The sequence below is a fragment of the Trichosurus vulpecula genome, chromosome 2 (assembly GCF_011100635.1).
Source record: "Trichosurus vulpecula isolate mTriVul1 chromosome 2, mTriVul1.pri, whole genome shotgun sequence".
NCBI lineage: Eukaryota > Metazoa > Chordata > Mammalia > Diprotodontia > Phalangeridae > Trichosurus > Trichosurus vulpecula.
In genome coordinates this window covers 179,694,482-179,719,778 of record NC_050574.1, presented here as the reverse complement: position 1 = coordinate 179,719,778, position 25,297 = coordinate 179,694,482, and the positions used below count along the sequence as shown (strand labels likewise).

At 34.0% G+C, this 25,297-nt stretch overlaps 1 protein-coding gene across 2 annotated transcripts in view; it reads right to left on the bottom strand.

Moving 5' to 3' along the window:
• IFT88 (intraflagellar transport 88) overlaps nt 1-25,297 on the bottom strand; it is a 118,435-nt gene that overhangs the window by 67,833 nt on the left and 25,305 nt on the right. For both annotated transcript variants that reach the window (XM_036747391.1, XM_036747392.1), the window contains 4 exons: nt 25,105-25,191; nt 19,867-19,966; nt 11,598-11,684; nt 4,325-4,511 (listed from right to left, as the gene is read on the bottom strand). In XM_036747391.1, coding sequence (XP_036603286.1) covers nt 4,325-4,511; nt 11,598-11,684; nt 19,867-19,966; nt 25,105-25,191 — 461 coding nt within the window. The remainder of the gene's footprint in view (nt 1-4,324; nt 4,512-11,597; nt 11,685-19,866; nt 19,967-25,104; nt 25,192-25,297) is intronic.

The window sequence follows — 25,297 nt, the reverse complement described above, 5'->3', positions numbered from 1 at the left end:
ACACTGTACGATGATTAACTATGATAGCCTTAGCTCTTCTCAGCAATATAATGATCCAAGACAATTCTAAAAGACTCTGTGATGGAAAATGCTAACCACATCCAGAGAAAGAACTATGGAGTCTCAATGCAGATCAAAGCACACCATTTTCTGTTTTATTTTTCTTTCTCACGGTTTTTCCCTTTTGTTCTGATTCTTTTTTCACAATATTACTAATGTGGAAATATGTTTAACATGATTATACACATATAGCCTATGTCAGATTGCTTGATGTCTTTGGAAGGAGTGGGGACGGGAGAAAAATTTGGAACTCAAAATCTTACAAAAATGAATATTGAAAACTGTTTTTACATGTAATTAAAAAATTACTATTGAGGAGATAAAAATTAATAAAAAAGAATACTTTTTATATTTTAAAACACTTAAGGTATTTTAAAATGTAAAAAACATTCTTAGCTCACAGGTAGAGGGCCAGATTTGAGTCTCAAGCCGACATTTGCTAACCCCTGCCTTAGATGAAATGGATGAATATTTACAACAATATAAAGTACCTTGCTTAAGAGAAGAAATAGATTATTTAGATAACCCCAAATCAGAAAATGAAATTGAACAAGCTATAAATTTACTCAAAGAGAAACAATGCCTGGATAGATTTACAGGCAAATTCTATCAAACATTCAAAGGACAATTAATTCCAATATTAAACTGTTTACAAAAAAGAAAATGGAAAAATCTCGGCAAACTCTGTCTATGATGCAGATATATTTTAGTACCCAAACCAGGGAAATATAAAGCAAAGTAAGATAAAAAAAAAAGACCAACATCCTTAATGAACAGTGATTAAAAATAGTAAATGAAATATTAGCAACGAGGCTACACAATATATTAAGAAAAATTTAGTACACTCTGACCAAGTAGGATTTATGTCAGGAATATAGGGTTGGGTCTATGTTAGGAGAATAATAAACATAACAGACTGTATTAATAATAAAAATAATTTTAAAATCACATTACATAAATTGGTGCTAAAATGCTTTTGATAAAATTCAACACCTATTTCCATTAAAAACAGAAAAAATATAGGAATACATGGACTCTTTCTTTATATGGTACCTATGTAAAGTCTAGAGCCAACATTACATGTAATGGAGCACTCTCTAGAGACCCTTCCAGTAAGATCAAGGGTAAAGGAAGGATGCCCATTACCACCACTATCATCTGATATATGTGCAATGTAATTCTGAAAATGCTAGGTCTAGTAATAAGACTAGAAAAAAATTGAGAGAATAAACTTAGGCAAAGTGGAAACAAACTAACTTTTATTTTTCAGATGATAAGATAGTCTCCCTGAAGTACCCTAAAAAGCCAACTAGAAATTAGTTGAAATATTAACTTCAGCAAAGTTGTGGAAAATAAAATAAGTCCACATAAAGTCATCAGCACTTCTTTTTATTACCTACAAAACCCAGTAGGAATAGAAAGAGGGAAATTCCATTAAAAAACACTAAAGGATGAATATTTGGTAGGCTATGAACCAAAACACACTGTAAGTATAAAACTATATTTCAATAAAACTGGTTTCATTTGTAATTCTATAAGTATTACTTTATTAATTTAAAAATATTATTGTGACAAAAGGTCCATAGGTTTCAGCAGATTGACAGAAAGGTCCATGACACAAAAAAGGTTAAGAACCCCTGCTTCACAGAAAAAAACAGACCAAAATAATTTATATGGAGAAATATAACAAAAATGACAATACTACATAAATTAATCTACTTATGCAGCGTCATACCAACCAAACTACCAAAGGATTACTCTATTAGCATCAGAAAAAGTAATTTAAAAAATTTAGAGGAATGAAAAGTTGAGAATCTCAAAGAAAATAATAAAAAAGGAAGGGGGTAAGGAATACCATCTAGCTACATCAGATTTGAAACTATGCCACAAATTAGTAATTATAATTCTGAAAACTATTTGGTACTGGTTAAAAAACAAAGAGGTCAATCAGTGAGACAGATTAAATATACAACATGTAGAAGCAAATATAGTAGCATAGTATTTGATAAATGTAAAGACCCTATATACTGGGATAAGGATTCACTACTCAATGAAAAACTATTGGAGAAACTGTAAAGCAACCTGGCAAAAGTTAAGGTTAGATCAACATGTAATACCATATCTCAAGATAAGCTCCAAATGGAAACATGACTTACATATACAAGGTTACATCATAAACAAATTAAGAGGAGCAAGGAAGGAAATGCCTTTGGCAACTATGGATAGGGGAAGAGTTCATGACGAGGAGATCCCTAGATGATTTTGATAATATAAAATTTAAAAGTTTTTGTACAAATGAAACTAATGTAGTTAAAATTTAAAGGAAAAAATTTAATTGAGAAAAAAATCTTTATAGTAAATTTCTCTGATAAAGATTTCATATCTAAGACATATCAGGAACTGGTCTAAATCTATTAATAAAAGCCATTTCCCAATACATAAATGATCAAAGGATATGAAAAGGTAGCTGTCAAAGGAAGAAATCTTAAGGCTCCTACAGACATATTAAAAAAAAGTTCTAAATCACTAATAATCTGAAAGATGCAAATTAAAACAACGCTGAGGTTCTACCGTACACCTAATGAACTGGCAAAGATGACAAAAATGAAAAACCACAATTAATGAAGGATCTGTGGGAAAACAAACACACGAATGAATGAAGTATGAAGCACTAATTCAATGCTAAATATAGTAATGATTGTGCAAAATACAGGGGATAGAAATAAGGCTCTGCTCTCATGGAACTCACATTCTAATGGGGAGATAACATATATGAAGATTTCAAGCTGTAAGTCAGATGGAAAGACCCATGGTCCTTAGGGTGCAGCAGAAATGCAGATGGTAATGCCTCTTCTTTAATATTATTCACACTAATAAAATCATGTCACTTTCTGATGTTGAACCATTTGATTGAACCACTGATGGAGTAGTGAATTGGCCCTGTCATTCTGGAAAGCAACTTGGAACTTTGCCCCCAAACTTAGTAAATTATGCATACCCTTTGACCTTATGATGCCACTACTAGCCTTATGCCAGGGAGAGATTTAAAGAAAGAGGAATTAAAAAATACTTATAGCAACTCTTTTTCTAACAGCAAAGAAATGAAAACTAAGGAGATGCTCATCAATTGGGAAAGGACAGAACAAATTATGGCATATGAATGTAATAGAATATTATTATGCCATAAGAAATTATGAAAGAGACAGTTTCAGAGAAATCTGGAAAGGCTTGTGTGAAGTGATGCAGAATGATGTGAGTAAAACCAGGAAAACAATTTATACAATAACAACAATGCTGTAAAGAAAAACAGCTTTGAAAGATTTAAGACCTCTGATCGATGCAATGACTAACTACAATTCAAGGACTGGTGGAGAAACATGCTACCCACTTCCTGACACAGGTAATGGATCTGAGGCACAGAATGAAACGTACATTTTCAGACATGGCCAGTGTGGGAATTTGTTTTGCTTGACCATGCATATTTGTTACAAGGGTAGTTTTTTTCCATTGTAGGGGGACAAGAGGGAGAAGCGGGTAGCAATGGGTTGCCTCCTTTAAAAAAGACAAAAAAAGAAAAAGCATTGAGGCATTTTTTTAAAAAATGCACAAAAGGGAGTGGAAGGAAGACTAAAAGGAAACACAATCAGGACAGTTTTGAAAATTATCTGTCAAACTGATTATATTTTAAAAGGAAAAGCAAGCTCTATGGATAAGAGATTAGTAGCTTAATAGCAATTCTCTTTTTCTTTTCTGCTTTGTATATAGAAATGTTTATTTTCCTTGGTGTCTGTTAGTCTCAAATAAAAAAATTCCCTAAAATGATAAATAAATAAAATGTCACTCTCACTGTCAGGATATAGATAAACTTACACTGAAATCTCCCTTGTGTTCACATTATATTTCAGAGGCAACCCTCAGTCTCAGTCCTGAATTGTAGACAATAGCAGGACCCTTTCTCTTAGTGAAGTAAGTGCCTCATTAGAGAAGGTTATAGCTGCCTTTGTGGTTTCCTCAGGGTTCTGTAGCCAAGAAGTGTTAAACCTCAGGCCACCCAGGTGCATCCCAACCACATTAAAATAAAATTGGGAAATATTTAAAGAAATAAATAAAAATATAATGCAACACAGATGATATTAATTTATGATTTTTTTAAAGTCAATATGTAGTCCACAGAGATTGGTTTCTATTTGAGTTTGACACCATTATTCTAGCCTACCTTACCCAGACAGTCTGATTAATGGAGTTTTCAACTTGTTACACTTACCAATATTATAAAGTGCTTCAGTACAAGAAGAGTCATTTCTCAGAGCTTCCTTATAAAATTCTGCTGCTTTCTCATAATCTCCATTTGCAAAAACAGTATTTCCCTTATTAGTGAGAGCCGATGGATTGTATCTATCAGAGTTCACAGCTAAATCTGCATAGCTATTGGCTTGGGTAAATTCATTCTCCTAAGTAAAATATAAAGAGTATATAATTTTAATTTTCTTTTTTGGCCCACTTCATAATATTTTATTTTTTTTCCAATTACATGCAAATATTGCTTTCAACATTCACTTTTACAAGGTTTTGAGTTCCAAATTTTTTCTCTCTCCCTCTCCTTCCCCCTCCCCAAGACCACATGCAATCTGATATAGGCTATATATGTACAATCATATACAATTTTAATTTTCACAAAAAACTATCCTTTTCAGACTTACTGATACCTATAACCATAATGACATATTTATATTTATTTTTAATAACTTTATTTTTCAAAGATATCAATCTACAGCCTTAATTAGAATCTAGTTTTTTACCCATATTTAAAAAAAAAAACTGTTCCCTTGGAAAGAGCTTACTGAGGCTTTCATGGTTTTAGGTATAACATAATTTATATGTAGATGACTTCTTTCCCATTGTTCAAATTTCCAGCCATTTCTTATTTCACCATACTGTCATTCTCCAGGTCAAGTTGGTAAACAAATTATGCCAGTTATTCTTATATCCTCTACCTCACTATCCCCTTGCCAAATTCTTTGACCAAAGCCTAGGAATCGTTTATGTGGCCAACATAAAATCTATCTTTGCTTCATTCTATTTTTCACATTGCCACCATAAATTTCTTTGATGCCCTCTCTCTACCATTTCCCCCTCAAAATACTCAAAAATTCCTTGTTCTTATAAAGATTAGATTCTAACTGTTAATTCAATAAAAAAAAACTGTTAAAAACCCACCTACTATGTACAGGCAATAAGGACACGAAAAAGAAAAACAAAAGCCTATATCCTCGTGGGAAAGGAAAGGCATGGGACAGGTTTACAGGCAAGTATAATACAAGGTAGAGTGTGATAAGGGAGAAAATAAAGGTCTAAAAGCTACAGAAATACTTGAGGAAGTAGAGAACATTTTAATTTGAGGGGAAACACATTCCAGGGAGGAAACTAGAGGAGGGTTTTTGCAAATGCACAGAGGTAAAAGGTGCTACATCAAGTTAGGGATTCTGTTGGGCTAGAATGTAGAATGTATGAGTAGGAGTAATGTGAAATAAGGCTGGAAAGGTAGGATATTGACAGATTATAGGTCATGCTATGGAATTTATATTCTATCCAAGAGGGAAGAGGGAGGCAGTGAAGGTATTTGAATGAAGGGATGACAGATCCATGAACTAGGAAAATTATTTTGTTTTTTACTGTGATGGATTGGACAGATTGGATCAGAAAGATCAAGCAGAAGGCTATTACAATAGCTGAGTGGTAATGAGGGACTGATGCAGAGTGGTTTCTGAGTGAGTCATGAAGAGAACTAACTGAGACATCTTTTATAAATATAATTGATAGGACTTGGTAACTGATTAAAAACAGAGGTTGAGGGATAGAGCCCTCAACAGAAGGGAAGAGGAAGTTAGAAAGAGGAGACTGGGGGAAGAAATAATGGATTATTCTGAGCATGTTGAGTTTCAGGTTCCTCTGAAACTGTTAACTGGAAATGTTCAATAGGCATTTTCAGGCATGTGAAGTCAGGAAGATGTAGGTTCAAGTATTACTTTTGACACATACTAGAGAGTCCTGGCGATCCTCTAAGACTGTAAATTATAGACCAGCCACTCAATGACAATAGAAAGTTTCTCAAATGGATACAATCACAAATATAGATGACAAACAACTGTTTTTCTTACCTGGTACATTTTATTTATTTCATCATTATTTATTACTAATTTCACAGTACAACATTTTATAATGTATGTCACAGACTCTCTGATTTTCCACGTCTGTGCCTATGGCTTCTTGGTGGTTCAGAATATGAATTTGTGTAAATTCAATGAACACTGGAAGAAGAGGTATGTTCTTTGCTTGTTCCATTTAATTCTTTATTATGCCTATTAATGCTTTAATTTATTAGCTATACTTTTGTTGGATTTATCAAGGGCTAATACTAAAATGTGCTCGTGTTTGTACTAGTATTAAAAATCTCAATGTATTTAAAAATAAATGTATTTCTTCTTGGAAAGCTATGAAGTTTTTCCTTTATAAATTTTATTGTATTATTATTTGTGTATATTTAAGACAGATATAGTCTCATTTTGCATAAAACTTTCCACAGCATCATATAATGTCCTTGCTTATCTTTTTCATACTTGCTGGCTTTAATCTAACTTTGAGTTCATTTATGACATTTCCCTGTTTCAGACTTGGCAGTAGCATGGTAAACTTTAGATAAGCTTTTCATTTTGAATAGTTAAGTCTTTATGGATTAAATGTGTTTCTTTTAAGTGGCATATTGTCAGATTACAAAACAGAATCTAAAATTTACCATAAAAATTAATACTACTATAAATGCCAGCATATATTGTGTTCCTGTTTTACCTATTGGGGATTCCCTCCTCCTTTTCTATTTATCTAATACATCCTTCTGTATCCTTTAGTGATTTAGCTCATGTAATGCTCTAAGTGTTCTCACATTTTGTTAGCAACTATTTCCTCTTGGTTGCTTTGAATATTTATTTTCAGGCATGGAAGGAATGCTTGGTCAAAAAATGGCTTGAAATGAATGTCCCTCTGTAAACTTTTAAAAAACTATTTGCTTCTTAAATATCCATCTTCATAAAGCATGTCTGTTATTTCTACGTAGATAAATGTTACGTTCATGGTCCAATCAGTGTAATTTTCATAAATGTTATATTTAAATTTCTTTGATTCTCCCCCGTCCTTTTCAGAAAATTTGTGATGTTGACTGCTTCTTAATAAGTGTTTTCTTGAAATGGTAAGTTCAGTTTATCTAGTTTTTCTCTGTTCTCTAGGATATCAATACCTCTGAAATTGCTTCACTATGGTTTGTCCTCCATATCTGTCACTTGAAAGATAACACCATTTTCTAATAGCTTGGAAAACTTAAGCGTCTTTTTGGGAAGACTATAAGAGCACTATGTATCTAGCAGTAATTCTCTGCATTGTGAGCAAAACTGCACTGTCTGCTATTTTTAGAAGTTATTTTTCTTTATATTGTACTCACCATATTGATAATTTCTCAATTTTTTCCTTTTATTCCTTGTACTTTTTCAATTTTCACTTTATTTCTACATATGTATTCTTAAGCTTTCTTCAAGATTTTTTATTTGATCTTTTGATATTAGGACTGAAGATTTTTTTTAAATGTCTCTGCATTATCTATTTGAGAATATCTATGGATATAACTTGCATGGTTTTGTTTTGGGTATCTTGTTTTTGGTCTTTTAGCTGACTCAGCTGCTCTATAGCAGGGCTGTCCAAAATGTGGCCCACTGGCACTTGCAGACTGCTGGCCTACAAGCATAGAAATTTACATAAATGCTTTAGTAAATGAAGCTACCACAGAGCTCTCACTAAAATGGCAAATCAAAATATATTGTCTGTTGTTTCAATAAAAACCTAAGGTTGGATAGCCCTGCTCTATAGTATTTCTGAATGTTATCAGCACTTCATACTCCTTATTTCAAAACTTGGACTGTTGCTTTCATGTGTGATTTTAGCCATTTCTCTACCCTCTGGCATTTCTATTTTTAAAAATTGCTTATTATTTATTATTTATTGGTGTGTGTGTGTGTGTGTGTGTGTGTGTAGAGTGTGTAACAAAGGCTCTCAGTTATCCTCTTACTCTGACATCTTGGATCAGTCCTTTCTTTTAGTTAGGCAGTTCAAATCTCCAGTATCCTCTGCTCTTGAATCCTTCACTTCTTTCTCTTAACCTTTCCAAATATTGATTACTTCCACTATCCTTCTCCTCTGGGTCTAGAGGAAAGCGTGCAAAGGAGCTAACTGGATACACTACACATTTATGTCATCTAATCTCAATTAGGTCCTCACAAAAGCAAGAAAATCTTTTTTAATCTTCCTTAATTGATTCTCTAATCCACTCAGCATAGATGCAGTTCCAAATCTTCTCTTCTCAAACCTCTCACACACCCCCTGCCTCTCTGATGAGGTTTAAACTGTGGGAGCCCCCTTGAACTCCCCTTGAATCTTCCCACTAGATGAGGCACTTGCCTGAGGCCATAAGCTTTTCATTATTGCTAGGCCCAAATTTCTAGGCTAGGTTAGTCCTAACTGAGCCTAGCTCTCCATTGTCAGGCTAGTTTCCACCCCTGATCCTGTCAGTGTCTATGCCTAAATCTGTTACCCTTAAACTAGCCTAGCCCTTCAATGTCTGTTAACTCCAGGTAGCCTTCAGCTACTTCCCACCCTTAATCCCACTCTCTGGGTTCCTGGAGTCTGATCTCATCCCAGTCCCATGAAGCTCCTCCTTAGACTCCTCTTCAAGACCTTCCCTAAACCCCTCCTCCCATCACCCCAGGACCACCCTAGATCCCTCCTACAATCTGTGTATATAAGTTTCACCTTGCCTCCCTGAAGGGGCTCAGATTTCATCTAAGATGGAATTTGGCCCGCTTGTGAAAACGAACGTCACAAAGGCTGAGATTTCTTAAAATAACCCATTATGGTGAATCTGTAATAAACTTTGTTGGGTCTGAGAGAAGGCTTGAGTCGAATTCATTCGAGCAGGTCCCGGTGCATTGATATTTTGGGGTCTTGACCACCCCTAAAAACATATAGTTCCCTGACCTCAACATCTCAACTGAAGATTTTACCTCAAACTTCACTGGGAAAACAGAGATCTTTCCCCAAGAGCTCCCTCTACTCTTTGTCATTACATTTAGAAACTCCTTGACATCATTATATAGTCTTTCTTCCTTTAGTCTAACCTCTGATGAAGAGGTGACCCTTCCCATTGACAAGGTCAACTATTCTATATGTACATTTGATCTCATCACCTGCCACTTTCTCTAGCAAATTGTCCCCACAATCATTCCTCTCTCTCATTTTCAATCTCTCCCTATCTATAACTGTTCCTTCTACCTCCTCTCCTCTCACTCACTCCCAGCCCTTTGGAATCCAGTTTCTGGTATCACCTCTCTGATGTCATGGTCCTCATCGAGAATGAAGAACAAACAGCAGCAGCAGCCAAATCTAATGGTCTTCTCTAAACTTCTCCTTCTTCTTGACCTCCCTTCTTCATTATTCAGTCTCTTCTGAATTTTCACTGACACCTGAGTTTTCAGACAGGTTGTTCTCCTACCTGTCTTACCATTCCCCCTCAGTCTCCTTAGCCTCAGTTTCCTCAATTGTAAAATGGGGGTAATATCACTTCTATTATAAGGCTGTTTTGACATGCAAATGAGATAATAAATGGAAAGTCCCTTGCAAACTTAAAGTGCTATATGATTATGTTAATTATTATCATGCTCAAAAACTTTCAATTGATTTTTGAAGTCAGAATGAATTAAAACTTCTTAGCCTAGCACTCAAGGCCCTCTATTATCTGGATTATAAAGTCCCTGAAGCTAGAGGTGGTGTCTTATCTAAAAAATATTATCCCTAGCACCTGCCTCAGTATTCTATACGTAGTGAAGTGCTCAATAATGACTGAGTAAATGACTGAGTCCTGCTTTAATTCTTCAATCTAATCTCCCACTATTTCCCTACAAGAATCCTCAACATTAGTCCCTGTCCCCTGAACATGCCAGGTACGTTCCTTTATTGTCTTTTTCCTCATACCATCTGCCTCTGTCTAGAATACCCTCCTTGCTCCCTTCAGATGATCTAAATCCTACCTATCCCCAAGCCTAGTTCCAATTCCTTCTGCGGACTTCTTCCATAACTGTTTCAGCCTATAGCATCCTACTTTTCATAGGACCATAGATTTCAGAATAAAAGTTCCTCAGATCTTGGCCTTTTATTAAGGGGATTTGTTCTGTGACATCAAAAGACTGCACTTGATGATCTAGAGGGCTGCAGGCTCCCCACCCCTGATAGTCCAAACCATTCATTTTACAAATGAAAGAAGAGAGACTCAGGGAGTTTAAGCTTGTTGCCTAAGGCCACAAAGGTAGCTAAGTGTTAGAGGTGAGATTTGAACCCAGGAACTCTGACTCTGAAAGCCAACTCACTTCCCGCTATGACACACTGCTTCCCCAACTTTCCTCTTAACTATGGTATCAATTAGCATTTCACCCTCATTTGGTACTTATCATATGCTATCTTGTAATAAATTTATCTTTTTATGAACATGTCCTACCTTCCAAACTAGACTGTTACCTCCTTAACATGTGACTTATATTCTTCCGTGTATTCCTAATATCTTACACAGTATCTTACACATATTCAATAAAAGTTTTGTTATTTATGATGATGACATACTAAAGCATTTCTGTTCACCTGTAATTAACCTGATCCTTCCCTGAATCTCAATTCATTTATATCTTGTCTGATTCCTTGTAGAAGCATTCTCACAATTCTCGTACATAATGGTATGAGTTTAGCAATATAAAAAATACTGCATGATCAATCTGTGGAAACATGCTAAAAGAAACTCTCATATTTAAGAGAACTGAAAATATTAAGAAATAATATATCTCTGGTCTTAAAAAAACAAACAAACCACTCTTCCTAGATTAATGGTGAAAGTAGAAGACAAAAAGTCCTTTCATAATGAATGGATTAACAATGGAAACCCAAGCTTTAACAACAGAAGTGTTTTGGGCTATTTACACATTTAAGGGCAGTCTTCAGACTGATCTCAAAGAAACCATAAGACTTCTCTTTTGAGAAAAGAATTGATTTCTCCTTTGAGGAGATTAAGGTCCCTTCTTTACTCTAAAAATAAAAAAATTAAGGTCCCTTCTTTACTCCAGAACTCTTAAAGAGAGTAGTCCAGGAAGGAGCTGAATAGTGACAATTCTTGTGGAATGTTAACTCCAAACTGTATTTTAACACAATATAACCTTTCCCTCATTCAAGATTCCCATAAAAGCTACCTCAAATTATCTTGGGGTAGAATCATGTTGGAGGGCATGAGGGAACTAGGCTAGTTTTGGAACTAAGCCAGAAATAGTGTGGATATTAATGTGAAACTAAATAAATTTGTTTCTGACAGATTTATGCCTAAAACACAAAGTATAGTAAGGTATAGTATTAGTAGTTTTCCTTGACAAACTATAGTTAATTATAAAAGAAAAACTTACCAAGTAATAAAGGAATGAAAGGTTGGTTGCAGCTGCACTTTTAACTCGACTGTCTTTTTTTTCAAACATTTTTAGAGTTTCTACAGCCTAGAAGTGAAGCATTTACAAGATATATATAAAACCACACTAGAATTATTTCTTTAAAAATAAACAAAATCAATACTCAGATCACTTTTATTTGTGTTATTGTACTAAGATAAGTACAATAAGTACGTAAGACCTTTCCAAAATGCTATTTTTGGGGGTACTTAAGTATAAAATTAAGTTTAAAAATTAAAATGATGGCATATTAATGGAATAGGATGTTACTGCCCCATAGGAAATGATGAATACAGAAGCATGGGAAGACTCATATGAACTGAGGCAAAGTAAACAGAACCAGGAAAACAATATACATGACTATAACACTGTTAAGGTCAAAGAATACAAAAGCAAAAAACATAACAAAGCACTTAGTGCTATGCAATTATGATGGTGAAACTTGGCCATAAAGAAGAGAGGAGAAAATGCATCTTCCTCCCTTTTTAACAAAATTCTCCAAGTGTGGTCTGGCCAACATAGAATACAATGGGACAATTCAACCCAAGATTACTTTATCTTTTTTTGGCAGACACAACACAATATTGATTCATATAGAACCTGTAATCAACTACAATCACCAAGCTGATATCCAGCTTTCTATCTCCCTTCTCCTCCTGCCACTTACCCATAATAAATTTCACCTTGTTAAATTTAACTCATCATTCTAGCCTGAATGCATGAATAAGTCATATGGCTCATAGATTTAGATCTGGAAGAGATCTTAGAAGTCATATAGTCCAAGTGCCTTGGTTACAGATGAGGAATTAAGTCCTGAAAGGTAGGCTATTTGCCTGAGGCCTCACAGATATTAAAGAACAGTGCCAGAACTTGAACTCAGGCCCTTTTACTACAAATCTGCACTCCACAGTATAACATAGCAGCTCATCTAAAACTGGGACCATCAGTCCCAAGAAGAAAAGACTTAGGAGATCCATGATAGTTGTATTCAAATATATGAGGGGCTATCAGGTGGAAGAATGGTTGGAGTTGTCTGGAAACAGTCTGTGAACAGATCTAGGAGGAATGGGTGGAATGTGAAAAGAAGGAGATTTAGGTCTTTTAAAGAAAACAACTTCCTAACAATTAGAGCTATCCAAAAACGCCTCAGAACGTAGTGAGTTCCCCATCACTGGAGGTCTTCAAACCAAAGCTGGATGATTACCGAATGGCTTAATGAATGGAAAGAGCTAGAGATTCAGATCTAAGAGATCTGGATTTGAATTTCATTGCAGAAAGTTACTAGGTATGAGTATGGGCAAAACATTTAACTGCTAAGAAGGCTTTATGTGAATAAAAAGGAAACAAAATTATATATTACTTAGAAAACCCTAGAATATGTGCTAGCCCCTTTGGATCTGCTGTTTTGATGAATTCATGACATCATCAATGTGGATACTTGCTGTACTAATGCTGCTCATAGAATCCTTCTCATCTTATGAAATTATTGATCATGATTTTATATAAGTCTTCCACTGGAGACCTAGCCTATGCCCTGTAGGTTTTTTTCTGGGTCTCTGAATATTTTGTGGATACCATCAATCCAAGGCATCAGTTTGTTATCCTTAGCTCTCTAGTCCAAATTTATTCCTTACTGAAGATTCTAAATAATTAATTAGGCTGCCTTATACTGGCTAGTCTGATGTCCTGATCTGTTTCTTAGTCACTAAAAACCTTACATATAAATAAAAGAGAAAAGGAGCTAGAGTATGCTCTGTAATTTTGCATAGAAAAATGGCTATGAGAACTATTCATCCATAAAAGTTATTGCTGTCATCTAAATGGAGTTGATACAAAAAAGATCAAAGCATAATTTAACTAAAGTATACATTTTTAACATACATATGATTTTAAAGCATTTTATGTTACAAAATGTAACTGGAAAAAAATGTATCTGGATATGCAATCCAAGTTAGTCCACAGTATACGGATCTTTGATCAGCTGTTACAAATCATGCAGTAGGCCAGAAAGCAATATGAAGAAGAGATCAGTCTAGATAACATTTGAAGAAACTGTGGAATGCTTTTAATGATTCCAAGACGCTTATTGCCACAAAAATCTTAGCTTTTTAATGTCAATATTCTCTTGGTGATGTTACCCAGTTATGAATTGTAAAGCAGTAGGATCTCATAAGTCTCATATTTCCACATGACTCAAACAGCTTTGGATGGCTGGCAAATGAAAAGTAGACCATAGAATGTTATTAACAGTGACTTAGATGACAGTAATGGATAAAGACATCAAGAACATATTTAAAGATAAAAAAGAAACACATTCAACTGGCAAAGGAAGTACATTAGTTATGTAGCAAGAGTGAGTGACAGCTTCATTGTTATGGATGAAATGTTAAAATAACCAGTGGAAAGTTTCCAGCTTATCCTCTATGCAGGATTTGTGGAAAGATGTGCAAAAGAATTACACAGCAAGAGGGTCTAGATGGGTTGTGATGTGCATAAGTAAAGGAAGTACAGATGCTGATGAAAACAGAGTCACTGAAACATAAATATGTTAAAATAAGGAACTGATTCTTTTCAAGTTATTTTCAAAGTATAATTTAAGATGTTAATAAAATGCCAATACTAAATATGCATATTAGCAAAAAAATTAAATAAGAAAAACTAAATATATTTTATAAATACATAAATTTTATGTTTTTATATATTTTATCTTTTATAAATATATTATAATCATTTGTATAGTATATTACAAATATATTTATATTTTTAAAAATATTTATATTTTATAAAAATATTTCCAATGAATTTTCTTATTAGGTAAAAATAATTATAAAATTCTGCACTGTACGTGTTTCTTAGACACAAACTACTTTTCCTCTTAGAATAGATGAATAATTTAAAATAAAGCTAAGGTAATCTGTTAGTATAAACAAGCTCTTAAGAATTAACTCCCAGATTTATCTATCTTAAGGAAAAATATGCTAAGCTTATTAAGTTCTAGTAAATTACAGTTAGTATAAACAAACACGGATTTTCTACTTCCAATTATTTCCATTTTCCAGTTATGAAATTGTTTTTCTTCAAAAAAAATTTATGAATTAAACTAAGGGCCTATCTTCAGACAAATTTACCTTCCAAAGACTTGGAACTCAAAAACCTTTCTTTCTATGATACTTTTCTCAATGGGGATTTGAATTTTGAGGAAAGTAAACATCCTACTATGAATGAATAAATTCTTGACACATAATATATGCTTAGTGGATAGAGTGCTGGACCTGGAATCAAAAAGACTTGAGTTCAAATCTGTATATTTGATTCCTACTATATCCTTTGAAAACCTTATTTAGAATTTCTTTAGAATTTGGAAGAAATATCTAAAATATGTTTGCTTGTTAAATTAATAACTTTCTAAAACACTTGCAAAATAGCCCAAAAGATATGCTCCTAGAGGACAAAGAAGTGCTTCAATTTGCTCTTTGTGCCCTCAGTGCCTAGCACAGTGAATGGCACTTTGAGGGTGGTATAAAGGTGAGCATAAATGTACTGTGGAGGGAGAGAGGCAAAAAGGTATCACATAAGAGATGGTGTTTGAGCTGAGTTTGAATGAAATTAGAGAAGTCCAGTCCTAATCATTCTCTTGAACTTATGTGATGCACTGGTACTAGTTTTGTTCCTGCTTATAATCTCGTCCTTTCAACCTCCCTCTTTTGCACTTCTAAACATTTTAAAATCTCACTACAATCTCCACTCTCCTCCACCCTCTCTTTTTCTCTTAATCCATCATTCTTTCTCTAGCCTCATTTAACTCTTCAATTAAATCTTTTTTTCTTTATCATGAACTTAAACAATGACAAACTAGAACATTTAAATATGTAAAGAACAGGATTCTAAGTGAATGTGCATATATGTGAAACTGTTAACTTGTCACTTATTTTAAATCAGTAATATGTTAAATTTAATGTGATTGTAACAAAAAACAAAACAAAAAAACCAAAACCCACTATTTGCCCTTTGAAGGAAAAAAGGATTACATTTCTAGTATTTTGGCACAAAAAAATTTCTTACATCAGTTTTTTTGTATATAGTTTTAATCCAAGGGCTCAGATAATTTAACATTCCCAAAAGATTATCTTATTATCAATCTGGGTTATCATGAAATAAAATTTAAATATTATAGGATAAATTCTTCTTGAAATTTTAATAAAACTGAAGAAACTATATGCAGCAGGTAGGTATGAAAAGTTAAGGATACATTTTTATGAAAGAAAGAGAATAGTCTTTGGTGGTGATAGAAAGGAACTGGGAAGAAACAATCCCAATGCTACCAATAAACTACTTGGGGAACTAAGGCACTCTTCATCTTTTTTTTTTCTCCTTTTTAAGTATCACTACTAGAGTACCTGAGGATACATGGTATTACCTTAATGTAGAAATTTCTGTGAATCAAGGTTTGTTTTGTAACTATACATTTATTTAACCCAAGAAAAATCCAGGTAAAAAAATATACTTAACAACATGCCCAGTTGGGATTCTCCTGACCCAACTTTAAGTGAGAAATGGTAGGCAGATATCTAGCATGGTAAGTAGATACTTGGAGCCAGGAACTGTAGAAGAGATAAAAAGAGGCAGACAGGGAAAAAAAGTCATCCTGGTAGTGGAATAGAGGGAAAAGGATACAGACTTGGAGAAAAAGGACCTATATTCAAGTCCTGGAACTGGTATATACTATCAAAGAGACCTCAGGTTCACTTGACCTCTCTGGACCTCAGTGTCTTCTTTAAACAAGAGGATTGGACTAGACAGCCTCTAAGATCCTTCCTATCTCTAAATCTATAAACCATATGTTTCATTCATTAATCAGATATATATATATTGAAAGCAGTAGAAGGTCCCTATTTCCTAGTACCTTTCTATACAGGGGAGTAGTTGTGCCCATACTGAAAACCCAAATTAGTTACCATATTTAATCAGGCAGGGAGGAAAGAGAACTGTATGCTGACTGAAGTCATTAGAAGTAATATACAGAAGCAAAGTGGCTTTATGGATAGAGCATGAACTGGGGACAGGAAGACCTGAATTGAAATCCCACCCTGGACTAGCTGAGTAACCATGGGGGAGTCACTTATCCTCTGTGGGCCTAAGTTTCTTCACCTATAAATATGGATAATGACACCTGTTGTACCTGCCTCACAGGTTTTTTCCCCTTGAGGATAAAATGAAATAATGTATATAAATTACTTTGCAAACTTAAAATGTTAGTATCAGATATTATCAGTAACAGCAATGTTTGATAGAACTCAAATAAGAGACCTACTAAACATGTTGACAAAGTCAAAGATAATGCAGTAGAATGTGGGACAATCTCATAATATAAGGGATTTGTGCTAAAGCTTTAATACTTGTTGAACTGAAATGAAGAACTTATGATTCTATGGGCGCTTTATTTTCCTGGAATGACTCCTTTGCTGCCGAACCTTTCTTACTTCCTTATGCAGAATAGAGAAACCTTCTGTGGAAGGCCATGGAACCTCTCCAACCTACCTCACAAACATTCCTAGCTCATGTTGCTCATGCTGCAGTAGCTACCTCACAGGCTCCACACACAATCACCCAACTGTTCATGTGAGAACCTTAGCCTCCCTGTATCTCTCAACTTTATAAACTTCATTTTACTTTGACTGTAGGTTGAAATACATAATTTTTCATTTTAGTACTGTTTTATAATGAATACATACAGATATATTACTTAAGTGCACATAGTATGTGAATGATTATAATTCATGCCTACTAAAATCTAAAGAGTAGAATATAATGAGAAAGCAATGTGGTACTCTAAAGTTTATGATACTTAAAACTACCTGAAAAACTAAATGCAATGTGGTACAGCAATGGTATGTCATATTATAAGCAAGCCATTCCAGGAAGTTTTTAAAATCAGATCAGGCAAGTAAAACTCACCATTTATCAATGATACCTTATAATCTGTGTTTTTCTGTGTAGTACATACTTACCATAAGATAAGCATTCATACTGAAATAAAATATCTTATCTCTAAAAAAGTACACTATTAATCCAAAAACCCATTTGAAAGTCAATAACATAAGAGTAATTACTTGAACATTTTTAACAACATACAATATTATAAAGGTAAGTCTATAGTACATCTAGAACTTTAAAAAACAAAATGATTTAAAATAATGGAAACATAATTTGGCATATACAATTAAGATTCTAAGGGGGTGCTAGGTGGCCCAGGGGATAGCGTGCTGGACCTGAAGTTAGAAAGACTCATTTTTCTGAGTTCAAATCTAGCCTCAGACGCTTACTAGCTGTGTAACCCTGAGGAAGTCACTTAACCCTGTTTGCCTCAGCTTCCTCATGTGTAAAATGAGCTGGAGAGGAAATGGCAAACCACTAAAGTATCTCTGCCAAGAAAATCCTATGTAGGGTCATGAAGAGTCAGAGAAGACTGAAAAATCGACTGAACAACAACAACAAACAACAATTAAGATTCTGCATAACAAACTATTCTAAAAAGATGAAAGCTAATGGAAAGAACACTGTCAGTTTTTTGGCTCAGATTTTCATTTTCCACAAATGGACATTTTTATAAGGGTTCTTTAGGTGTCCAATGAATACTTAGTTACAAAGTATTATTTTAGCACTTAAAATGCTATGATAATTGGCTAACATTTGAGAAATAGAAAATAAGATAAAATCTAAAAATAAAGCTGCCCAAAGGATAATTATTGTCCAATCTGAATGTTGTTGCTTCTTTGTACCATTATAAGCATAGATAAGTTGCATATTTATATTCTCTATTTCAATTTTTCCCCCTGGAATTATATACTCCTACCTTCAGTATTTGACTGTTTGAGTTTTTACTAATGGCCAGTAATGACCTCTACAATTCATTCAATCCTTTATGACCTACTTATTTTGGTCTGGTTTTAGACAAAAGTATTTTTTCATACTGCTCAGAAAAAGGCACAAATAATTATGACAAAAAAAACTTTGCTCCTGAGACTGAAGTATCTTCTTCATAAGTATGGAAGTATCCATACAGCACAAGTCATATCTTATCCTCTCTACTTTACACTAATGTTGGTCATTAAATATTTCGAATGTACTGCATGTATCATCTTGGTTATCTTTAACCTAACAGTGTTCTTTTCAAACCTACATTTTATCATACCTACCTCTTCATACTTACAGGACATAAACAAAAAGCAAGAGACAAATAAAAGCAGCAATGTTGAAGAGAAAGTGAAAATGACAATTGAAAAACACCATTAAAATTACTGTTAACATCAAAACACTGATAATGTAAACAGATGTTTTAGTTAAGAGTGGCATCAGACCTCATGTTGATTTAAATTAATTCCAAGAAACAAAGAAAAATATTATCTTTTCAACAGTTAAATCATAAACATCTTCTGGAGGAAAGTATCATTTAGTAATGAAATATTATAAAGATTTATCGACAAAAAAACCTTTGTTATTTTTGTCAGCCAAGATAATAGTTCCCAAAATTTTTTGTCTGCAGACAAGTCTATAGACTTTTTTGCTTATAGATTTTTTTCTATAGATTATTATGTCTATAGACTATTTGTCTATAGACTGTTTTAGAAGGATGTACAATCCCAACAAATCTCCCAGCTTAGGTCCCACAGAAAAAATATCTCAATCAAAAAATATCTCAGAAAGTCAAAATTATTCTAATGATATATTAGTAAAATAATGATCAAATATCATTATATATGTGGACTACTTTAAAAAGTTTAATGTAATTCAAATAGAAAATATTGATAATATTATTCAATATCACATGTAAATTGTTGTTTCATGCCAAAACTAAAAACAAGTATTGCCTTACTGAAAAAATAATACTTAAAAAGCAGCCCACAGACCAACCATTGAGAGTTTGAGAACTGCTTATCTTGTAAGGCAGTTAATCACGGTTAAGGAATTAGAAATTCTTACATTGGTTTTAATTTCTTTATACTTTTTTAAAGCATCACATATAGCACAAAGCCATTACGTTATGAAATTCTTATTTTAAGGTGAGAAATGAGTATAAATTTAAAATGAAGTGATAAAGAACATTATGATTATGAATCATATTATTTTTAATTAAAGCAAAATATCCTACTTTTAAATGTATGCACTAGCATTATTCTATGTAATATTCCATTTGATCAATATATCCTTTAATAATATTACAAAAGCTTACTTGGTTGAAGTCCTTTTGCCTCAAGTATGTAATTGCTTTATTTATTTCCAAATCATTTGCAAGTTCCACATACTGAGAAGCTTTTACTACTTCAACACACCTATAACAGAAAAGTTAAAGAAATATATATTTACTACATCACTTTTTTGGCCTTACTGCTTCTAAAATTACTTTTTTCAAAAGATTGTGGTAAGTTGACTCAAATGCTGGAGGTAGAGTGTTCCAGTAGAAGGACTATTTACTTTGGAGTCAGAGGATCAGTTTACATTCATTCACTTAATAAGTACTTATTAAGTTCCATAAGTCCTGTGTAAATTATTTGGTATAAACACTAATTCTGATGTTTCATTTTGTGACAACATTGATCATGCCTACATGTCTCTACTAACAATCAGGCTCACTTAGAACATCTGACCTTGATGAGATGAAACCAGATTGAGCTGGTTTCTCCACCTTTAGGTAGTTGTCTGTTAGCTGAGTACTAAATTTTGCACCATAAGTGTGTGTTTCACTATTTCTTCTGTTGTATTTTAAATTCTGTGGCTTTGGATATAACTCTGAGAAATCGTGAAAAAGCTTTAGTTCTCAAAGAGCGTGCTTCAATGACCGTTAAAGATATTGCAACAACCATGGGTATGGGGAAGTCAAGCACTTCAAGGATCATTCAAGTCCAGAATGGGACAGACAGGATCAGCTGCACCAAAGTGCAAAGGGAAGTGCACTCAAAAAAAGAAAAATGACTCCATGAAATGACAAATGATTCCCACAAAAATAGGCTAATTAATTCTTAGAAAACAAGCAAAGACCTTCAGTAGGACATGGCAGCTGGGGAGTAGGCTTCTTGAAGTTGTAAGAAGAGTGAAAAACATTAAGGAAGAAGGACATTTTAAAAAGAGTTGCCCATCACTGGTATGACATAGGTGCTACTATTCCCATTTTACAGATGAAGAAACTAAGGATATTAGTAAATAACTTTCTGAGCATTACCATGCTACTAAGTATCTGATACAAGATTCAAATTGAGGTTTCCTTATTCCAAGGTCAGCACTGAATTTAAAGTGGATGCAAAAGAAGTACCCCAGATATGAGAGGCAACTACATGAATCACAGAGGCTAAGACAGGAAAATCAGATTTCTGAATGGCTAGTAGCCTACTTTGGCTAGAATACAAAATCCATCCAGTCAAGGAGATGAGAAGTCTCTAACAGGCTACAAATGCATTAAGAAAAAAAGGGTAAGAAATGCTTGTGATTTTTTCAACTGAAGTAGATTCATGCTGATGACTAAATTCTAGGACTCTAGTGAGACCAGGAAGAATATTCCCTACTAGAAACTTTGAGTAGTAGCTACTAAATAGAAAGCCAAATGGGTTTTTCTTAGATTTGATTGAGAAAAGTAGATCTTATGGCAAGTCAATTTGAGTCCAAAAGATGAAGAGAACAATATTTTGAGTGCACTTCTCTTTGCACTTTGGTGCAGCTGATCCTGTCTGTCCCATTCTGGATGGATCTCAATGATCCTTGAAGTGCTTGACTTCCCCACACCCATGGTTGTTGCAATATCTTTTACAGGATTCTATACTTGAGTGATGGCATGTTTATTGCCTTTATTTGCAAACTACCCATTTGGAAATAGGTATGCCCATTTTAGGCAGTGAGGTGGCACAGTGTACTGGACCTGTAGTCAGAAAGACTCATCTTCCTGAGTGGGCATGTTACTTAACCCTGTTTGCCCCAGTTCTTTACCTGAAAAGTAAGCTGGAAAAGGTAATGGCAAATCATTCCACTATCTTGGCCAAGAAAACCCCAAATGGGGTCATGAAGAGTCAGACACAATTGAAAAATGACTAAAAAAAATGCTCATTTTAATAGTCAGTTGTTTCTGTTTAATGCTATTCAAATTGATCCAAGTATAAGTATATTTTGAAAGACTGCTATTAGTATTGTAATTTTCAAGTAACCTCACACTAGAACAAAGCAAAATAAACTCTGTGTGTGTGTGTGTGCGTGTGTAAAGGTATTTGTGGAACATTTTGATTTCAAGAACAATACTTCAATATATTTGAAAGGGGAGGAAGGTCACTAAATGAATTTTTCACACAGTAAAAGTCTACTTGTTTTCCTTAACCCTTATGATTTTAAATGGCTTTAAGTGGTTCTTCGAAGTTGGCCAATTTAGGCATTTCAAAACAGAACATATTTAACATATATTTTATAGGATAAAGGCAATCTATAATGCAAACAATATTATCAAGTTAAGGCTATGAGTTATCTCTAAACTTATGATTTCCTTCTTGATAAGCAGATTTGGAAGTACAACCAAAATAATTTTTTCTGTTTCATCTCAAACAGAAAATGAATCTAGGCGCACATGTTTAGCTCTATAAAATAGTAGTATTTTAAAATCATATCTTAGGTCGGCTAAGGTAAGCTAAGCTCTCTATTTGGCAAGTTAACACACCTCTAGACAAACAATCATTATATGCTTAAGAGGTCTGGATAATTTACTTAGCTTTTATTAAGTAAACACATTTTTATCCTTTGGATTACTTCAAAAGTTTCTAAGTTTCCTCTAATTTTGACTAAACACTATTTATCCCTATTTGCTATGTAATTGCTCCAGCAATTACAAAATATCAAATGAATATGCAATATATCACTCACAATTCACATGAAATACCTTAAGAAATAAATAGACTACTTTTGGTTGCTATAAATGCCATGAATAACAGTTCCTTATTCTATGGATGTGGGTATAATGTAGAAGTCATGTTTCCTAATAATGGAAAGGGACCCAAAATACTAGATACAGAGTTTCAACACATAAGTGAGTGCCTGGGATCTATCCAGGAGTATCATTGCTGTTAGGGGAAACATAAGATGGCAAAAGACTGGACAACACTCTGACAGCCTTTCATCTCTTTTCCTGTTATTACCAGAGGAACAGGAAAGGAATGTACCATGAGCATGCGGTCTGTGGCACTCTCTGCCTGCCAGGACAAACTAGAACTGCTTAACATATGAATCTCCATTTCCTCATCTGGAAAATGGGAGTAATAATGCTTGCTTTAAATTACCGGGTTCTGGAAAAATCAAATATGACAATGTGTGTAAAAATAATCTGAAAACCATAGAGCTAAATAAGTGCTTATTTGTATAATGACTCAGTCAGGTGAACTTGGATTCTCAAGTTCCTCCTCTGGCAATCAGTAGTTAGGTGATCATGGGCATTTTACCTGATCTCTGTGGGCCCTAGTTACTCACCTGTAAAAAAGAAAGCTGGGTGATATAATCTTTAAGTTCCTTTCCAGCCCTAAAATTCTACGAGTTTAGATTCCTATATATTAAATACAGAGTTTTGGTTATACCTAACAGTCATTCTGTGTAAGTTCCGTTACTATTCAAGGCTTGAATTTCATATTAAGAATGTAAGATAGGCATTCAATGAAAGGCAAGTGGCTCAGATAAGAAGAACCAAAAACAGTTATGCTTATGAGCATAAAGCCCCAGACATTCAATAATAAATTAAACATTCTAGGTCTCCAATGAGCCAAATCTAATTTCTTTCATGAACACCCTGAAAATTAATTAATATATACTAAATGCACTGCTGGAAAATGGACTGTGTGGCCTTACTTAGGGAGACTGTAACAATATGTAAAATATTTCTTTCTAAACTCTCCAGATATTGAATGTATTAATGAAATGTTTAAAATTGTGTTTCTTAATCTTCTGCAATGAAATTTCTTTTAAAAAATCATACTTGTTAATGTTGAAAGTGTGTACATATAAGATCTCTCTCTGTCCATATATATAATATATATTAACTTTGATGTAATATTACCTAATATATTATTTTTCTGAGCAGTGCTCCAAGGTTTGCAAAGTATTTTACATACATTATTTCATGTGATTGTGACAATTCTGTAATAAGGTACAACAGGTATTATTCTCATTTTACACTTAGTCATTCAACAAACATTAATTAAGCAATGCTTGATGTGTCAGGCATCGTGCAAAGCCCTGAGGATACAAAAGAAAAAGTAACAACATTCCCTGCCCTCGAGAAGCTCACATTTTAATGGAGCAGACACTAGATAGGTACACATTAGGTACACACAAGATATATGAAGAGTAAACCAAAAGTAGGTAATCTTCACAGAGGAAGAAAAATATAGCTTGTTTGAATTTTTTAGTACTACCCATAGTAGTCATTAGAGCTGGATTCAAACCAGTGACCTAGAAAAGGGCTTCTTAAACTTTTTCCACTAGTGACCCCTTCAGTGCTTCTTAAACGGTTGGTCATGACCCCATATGGGTCCTAGAAGATTCCTAGAAGAAAATGCACCTTACCCTAGAAGACCTGGCTATTCACATAGGAAAAAGCAAGTAAAGGAAGACGGTCTATAGTGTTTTCTCTAATATGCATCTGGATGGACAACTTAAAGAACCGATCCAGACAGACAGATACTGTAGACAGCAAATAAATTGCAACTAGAATTGAATAGAAAGAAAGCTGGATGGATTGCCTTTGGAAAATTATGCAGAGCTCTTAATGATCCCAGGCTTCCCTCTGAAACAAAAGACTACCTTTTTAATATTAATATTCTTCTAGTGATTCTGCATGCCTATGAGTCATAGAATACTTAAGTCTCATTTAAGTTTCAGATTATCCAAAGGACAATGCAGAGCAGTATGGTGGGCAGGTTGCAGTAGGCTACAACCTAATACCAACAGAGAGTTGTGCAGAAGTAGCTGAAAAAACTATCACAGAAAAGTCGGAAGGCAGGCATGATTTAAAGCCAGAGTGAAGGATGGACAACCTGCATGCTCCACTTGTATCCATGCAATAGCAGGAGGTCTAGGGGAAGGACCTCAGCATGTTGGGTGAACTCCTTACATAGATACTTATGGAACAGCCAAGGACAAAGGGGCACAGGATAAGAAGATTATAGGTAATTTGGACTGCTGGTGGGAGAGCTTGCATCCATAAGATTAGACATGAATCAACGTATAAAAGTACTAAAGTGTCCATAGCATTATTATGGTTTGTGTATCAAATGAGATAATACATGTTAACCTGAAGACATTTTATAAAGTTTTTAAATATATATGCTAAGTACAAACCACACCTGTATGCTTTTCCTTTTTCAATTAATGAGAGAAGGATCTGGAAACAAAATTCCTAACTGTAAAAAGAGATCACTATATACCCAGCAGGCCTGAAGCAATTTCTTACCAATCATATCCTATAGCAAAAGATGTTTCTATTACAGGAGCAATGAGTTTAGCTGCTGTCATGATGTATTTTTCTGCCATGGCTTTCCTGAAAACAAATGAAAAAAAATCACATTTTAATTAGAAAAGTAATTAAGGTAGGCATATATGTATTGTGATGACATGAAAATAATGCCACAGAGCAAACTATCAAA